This window comes from Schistocerca nitens, chromosome 5 (assembly GCF_023898315.1).
Source record: "Schistocerca nitens isolate TAMUIC-IGC-003100 chromosome 5, iqSchNite1.1, whole genome shotgun sequence".
Taxonomy (NCBI): Eukaryota; Metazoa; Arthropoda; class Insecta; order Orthoptera; family Acrididae; genus Schistocerca; species Schistocerca nitens.
In genome coordinates, this window is record NC_064618.1 from 396,579,645 (window position 1) to 396,586,093 (window position 6,449).

General features: G+C 37.4%; 1 protein-coding gene across 1 annotated transcript in view; it reads right to left on the reverse strand.

Annotated features, from left to right (window-relative positions):
• LOC126260061 (ribokinase-like) overlaps nt 1-5,796 on the reverse strand; it is a 65,661-nt gene extending 59,865 nt beyond the window's left edge. The window contains exons 1-2 of the mRNA XM_049957252.1: nt 5,591-5,796; nt 5,368-5,500 (exon numbers count right to left, since the gene is read on the reverse strand). Of these exons, the coding sequence (XP_049813209.1) occupies nt 5,368-5,500; nt 5,591-5,643 (186 nt within the window). The 5' untranslated portion in view covers nt 5,644-5,796. The remainder of the gene's footprint in view (nt 1-5,367; nt 5,501-5,590) is intronic.
• Between the last annotated feature and the right edge of the window lie 653 nt (nt 5,797-6,449).

Consider the following 6,449-nt stretch of genomic DNA (forward strand, 5'->3'; position numbering starts at 1 on the left):
TGATGGCAGCACTGACTGGGAAGGGGAGAAGCAGTAGTAATGAGGGAGTAGGGAAGCGGCACACATATTCAGCTGCACAAGCAGGCGACGATGCACAACACCACAGTAAACAAACCATTTCATCTATTGAGGGGGGGGGGGGGGGGGGACTAGATCTTTCCAGTTTTTTTTCCAAATTTCCCTGATGTATTTGTAATTCCCTGATGTCTAGGATCTGTGGCAACCCTGGGCAGTGTGAGTAAAAGGATTTTTTTAATAGAAGAAAAGAAGAGGAAATGCCCAAAATAAGTAATTTTATTTAACTGTATTTCACCGGAGGGTCCAATCAATAAGAGACAAAATGCAACAATTAAAAATTTAACTGGGAAGCCACAGACAGCTTGGTTGTCTGCATTACTGAACACTAGTGTAAAGGAACTAAACTTGAGAATGTAGTTTCACCTTCTTATGAATTATCTTGTTACTATAGCAGAACATTAAAGAGGGATGGACACTCATGCATTTATGTTAAAAGAGACCTCCAATTCGTAGTTATAAGTGACATGATTTCTTTGAGTGAAGAAAAGCATATTGAGCTCTCAGTAATAGAGTTACAAGAACAAAATACACTAAAAAACGTTTATACTGTGCTTATATAGGTCTTCTAAAGGTGATGTCAAAACCTAACACAAGGGCTAGTTAAGGTACATAATCCTAAAGGACATACTGTTATTTGTGGACATTTAAATATCGATATGATGAAAGCTTAAGAAGTCAGCAACAGATTCTTGAATGTCATGAACAGTTATGATAACTCACAACAGGTAACAAATGCCACATGAAAAATGAATCACTCATCCTCAATTACTTACCATATTCTACCAGCCATCAACCTAAATGTTGTAGGTAGCTGTCAAAACCCCTGCAGTATCAGACCATTTTGATCAAATTGCAGAACTCAAAATACCCACAAAGAAACAAACAAATGTGCTTAGCTACAGAAGGGTGTTTTCATAATAAATGAGGTGCAAATTTCCAATGCAAATGACCAGGCAAACATGGTCAGAAGTATGTTCAGGACCACAGGTAAATGAAAAATTTAACAAATTCATGAACATATTCAGATTAAAATATGAAAAGAAATTTCCTAAGATTGTACATTCTGTTGGGGAATCTAGTAGAAGGAACTGGGTAACAAAAAGTATCAGAAAATCCACTGGATCTCTCAAATATCTCAGTTCTATTAAAGAAAATAAGAGTGACCCCACCATCTTGAAATTCTTTCTCAGATACAATAGAACATACAAAAAACTGTTGCAGGGAGCAACAAGAATCCAAAATGATAAGACCATACAGAACTAAAACAATAAAAGCAAATTCATTTAGACTACTAGTAATGCAAAGCCAAAGCAGATGAATAAAAAAATTAGAAATACAGATAGTTTAACAGATAACTAAGGACCTGCATAACTTTGTAAACAACTAGTTTAGTAATACAGCAACCAAACTGCAAAAAAGCTTCCAAAAATAGAACATACAGCTACAAATAATAATGTACCTCATACAATGCTGCTGCTAACCACCACTGGGGAGGAAATCAGTAGGATTGCACATACATTTAAGGTCCATAGGTCTAGACGAAGTCCCAATGTGTCTACTAAAATACTGCATTAACAGCATAAAAGTACCCCTAACATGTTTATAAATGAGTCATTCTCATCAGGTTGCTTCCCGGATTATCTAAAACAGGCAAAAGTTCTTGCCATACATAAAAAGGTGACACAGTAAATATGGAGAATTATAGAAAATTACAGACCAGTGTCATTACTGCCTTCCTTTTCAAAAATAACAGAAACTATTATGTAAAACACACTTATGGATTATTTAAATAAAAATAAAATTTTGCACAAAGAACAATCTGGTTTCAGATCTGGAATGGAAAAAGAAGCTGCTATAACAAAATTTACAAAAGTAATTTCAGAAGCCCTAGACCTCAGTAAAGCATTTGACACAGCCGATCATGAAATACTTTTAGGTAAAATTGAAGCACTAGGAATACTGAGGGGGTGGGGGGAGTAAATAAATGCTTTAGGTCTTACCCTGAAGAAAGGGTGTACAGATATCCCAAATTTCAAACTGCTCTACTAACATGGTGAAGCATCTTTCAGACTCAGAATAATTTGAACATTCAAGTTCCTCAAGGGAGCACGTTAGGCCCAATACTATTCTCATTTACATTAATGACTTTCTGCTGTGGGTCACTCAGGCAAAAACCTGTGCTATTTGCTGATGACAGCAACATCTAATCACAGATAGGACACCAGAAATGTTAAAAATAAAAGCTGAACCAGCACTTACGGCAGTTTGCAACAGGTCAAATAACTATTAAGTAACTCTTAATGTAAAAAAAGATTAACAACATGAACTTATACATAAATAAAAAACCTAACATAACAAAACTTAAAATACATAATGAAATTATACAGTGTGTAGCTTGCATGAAATATTTAAGTATGTATGTTGATCAACAATTAAAATGGGATGAACATAACAGGGTACTTGGAAAAAGAATTAGCGCAGCATGCTATGCCTTATGAACACTACTCACAATGTGTAATAACTTACACCTAAAAGCAACATACTATGCACGCATACATTCTAACATCAGTTATGGCATAATATTCTGCGGTGCAAATGCTCAGAATGAGGAAAATGTGCCCAAACTGCAAAAATAAGTCGTCAGAATAATGAGCATGAGTCATAAAAGAGCCCATTGCATTAGGCTATTAAAAAAAGTTCCAAGTGAATACATATTCCAAACTGCAGTTTTTTGTATCATCAACCCAGATACAGATTGTTTATAGCTGGTCTGAATGAACAGAGCAAAGATCCAAACCACTATGTGTTACCAAGGAGTCATGATACATAATAAACTACCAAAGAATTTAAAACATATCTTTAAAAAAAGTTGGTTGACAAATTACAAAGTAGACGAAGAGAATGGAATCTGCTCATAACCAACATAATATATTGTAGTTAGTAATTTACACCACGCAATACAAAACCATGGGGTAACTTTATGATAAATTTCTCTTCTGCTTTATGAGTGATACATTGTGTATACATATATTTTTATTACTAATTTCTTATGTATAGCCTCTTAAATGCATAAACACTCATCAGCAAGAACATTATGACACCGACCTACTACAGTTATAAACCCAAACAGACAATAGCAATGTCACCTGGTGAAGAATGACTGCCAGTCACACAAATGCATGGTGCCTGTAGTATCAGTGAGCGTGCTGTCTGTGTGTAGAATGCGGAAGGCGCACAATCGCTCAGGATTTGACCATAGGCAGATTGTGATGGCCTGGAGGCTTGGCACCAGCATTTTGGAAACTGAATGACTTTTGGATCTTCAAGAAGTGCTGTGGCGAGTGTCTTCAACACAAGGTGAAACTACGTCCAGACGTTGTGGAGTTGGGTGATCATTACTGATGCCGAATATTGTATGCTGGACAGACAGGTAAAACAGGACAGGCGATGTACTGTGGTACTAACATTAGACTTTAATGCTGGGCAGAGTACAAGTATGTCTGAACACACAGTGCACTGAATATTACTGCACTGGGCCTCCCCAGCTGACAACACATGTATCAGTTAATGTTAACACCACAACATTGGCAACTACAACTGAAATGGTCAGGTGACCATCGGCATAGACATTGGTGCAGTGTCAGAACACTGCATGGTCTGATAAATCCCAATACCATCTTCAACATACCAATGAGAGGGTGTGAATCCGTCGTCTATCACAGGAACAGCTCCTTGACACCTATACTGTGGGATGGAAACAAGCTGCTGGCAATTCCATTATGCCCTGGGAAACATTCACATAGGCATCCATTGGTTCAGTGGAGCTCATGCAAGGCACAATGACAGCCAAGGAGTATCATACAATGGTTGGAGACCACTTACATCTCTACATGATTTTCATGTTTCCTGATGGCAGTGCCTTTCCCAACTAGATAATGTGCCAGTCACAAGGCCAAGAGTGTGACGGAGTGGGTCGAGGAACACAATTGTGAGTTCCAATTGATGTAATGTCCCCCAACTAGTCAGACCTGAACCTGATTGAACACATTTGGGCTGTGATTGAACGTAGCATCAGAGCTCATTGGCCTCCTGCCCATAATTTATGGGAATTAGGTGACTTTTGTGTGTGCCAACTCCCTCCAGTGACCCACCAAGGCCTCACTGCTTCTATGCCATGAGGCATCACTGCTGTTATGTGTGCCAAAGGTGGACATATCTGCTACTAAGTAGGTGGTCATAATTTTCTCACTGATCAGTGTACATGAGTATAATTATGACATGCATACAAAGAAATTTGTCTACATATGAATGAATACATAAATAAATAGAAATATTGTCTAATGCTGAATATTTGTGCATTCATGTTTTACTATCTTCCAGATTTCTCTGACAAGGCAATACTAGCCAGTAAGTCACAACGGGGTTGAACAGAACTCATTTCATTTTTCACACTCTTCACCTGGTACACAGAATCCCACTTCTCCTCCGCTAGTTTGTATTTAAAGCTGGTAATGTTTGAGATATTCAGATGTTGTTTCTGTAGAACAGACTTTTCTTTTCATGGGCACTGCTGAATTTAGGTAATCTATCACCTGACAAAAGTCAGAGTAATGAAAATCCAAGATAACGAATTTTAAGTTACCTTCTTGGTGATTATAACTCTACTTAAAAGTTCTTGGTAGAATTGCATTTGCAGCTCAAGTTAAATACTGCTGTCTATTACTTCCTAAGACCTCTCACAATTTAAATAGACATATATAAAAGCTAATGTGTCACTGATTTTCCTACATTTCTCTGTCTTTTGCATTTCTTTCCTTTCTGATAAGGAGGATCACAAGTGGATTAATCTAAATTGTTGTCAATAGTACAGTTCACTGTAGTTCATTTGTACTAAATGGGCCTAGTGCATATATATGGCTGGAAGGCTATACTGAAAATCGTTAATATAACGCTAAAAGGTTGTGAATATCAAAAGGAAATCCACTTCACAAAATAAAAATATACTGCTGGGAAATTAGCGAAAATTGCAGAATAGCTAACGTTTATTTTGAAGTTCTGTGCAATCCATGTACCGGTATTGATCTATGAAATCAATTTCTGATCTACAATCATACTTATCTTTATGACTAATGCTGTCTCAATCTTAATCGCACTCATAAAACCGATGTATTAGACACATTATCCGTTTTCATTTAGAGAGTTATGAAATATTTACGAAGTGTTTACATAGGAAACCTGAATCAACTCTGTACTCTATCTCATAAACAAAAGTATGTCACAAATACTTACGCGAGCTACTAGTCCAGTTCGAGCTCCCAATCTAGCAGCCGATACACACTGATTTGCACCTTTTCCTCCAAAACCTTTCTTAAACTTGTAACCTTCCAGTGTCTCGCTCGATCTTGGTAAGCGTGACACGTAACTGTAATGAAAGAAATGGAAAGGAAATGAATATACTATATTCCTTGAATAGTATTAAGTACAAGAAAATGTGAACAGGTTTCCTCATTACCAGCAAAGATCTATCATACAGGAACCTACAATCACAATTTCTGGATTCGCCATCGCAACTTTAAGTTCGACGGCTTTAAACGTTATCTTCGCCGTTTACGTAAGAGGTTATCGCACATCTCTAGAGTGATAACCAACAATGACACTGTTTACGACCACAGTTATGTCTAATTTTGTATTCGCGCTCTGCCACTAGTTACACGTCAAAGATGGTATCCTTCGGAAAATGCGCCACTTGTGTAATTAAGTCTCAACATATACTTACCTATGACTAACATGTTAATGACAATGTGATGCTCTCAGATTGGTGCCTTCAGAAATGTTGAACGGCAATAAAGCCCTCGCAAAATAAATTTCGAGCGTTTTCCTGTATGCAATAATTGCTGGCGCCAATCCATTCCTACATGGTAGGGTGCACACTCAGTAATGATTCCGAATTATTATTTAACGCACCTTCCTATGCTAATTTTGTTCGTATCAGGCATTTCTAACTTTCCTGAAGCTACTAACACCATTTACGTTGAGGATCGTACATATAGTTCTCTAACACCCTTTAGCGGCCCACGGAATGTCAAAACGAAATAAATAAAATAATTCATTTCGTTCGCTAGATGCCATTAGAAGGAGAACCTGCAAGTGTGTGGAGTGAGTCAAGATACACATTAATAAAAGACATGGAAGTTGCAGAAACTTAATCTGTACCCAATGTCGATAATTAAGCATGACTCTACCACAGTCACAGCCAGCACTATTCGTGTCTGTGACAGCAAATGCAATGTCCTAAATTAGAACGAAAGCTGATTCTCGGAAAAACTTCTGCCTCCTCAGTTATATTATATAGCTTCTGTTTATTTTCCATC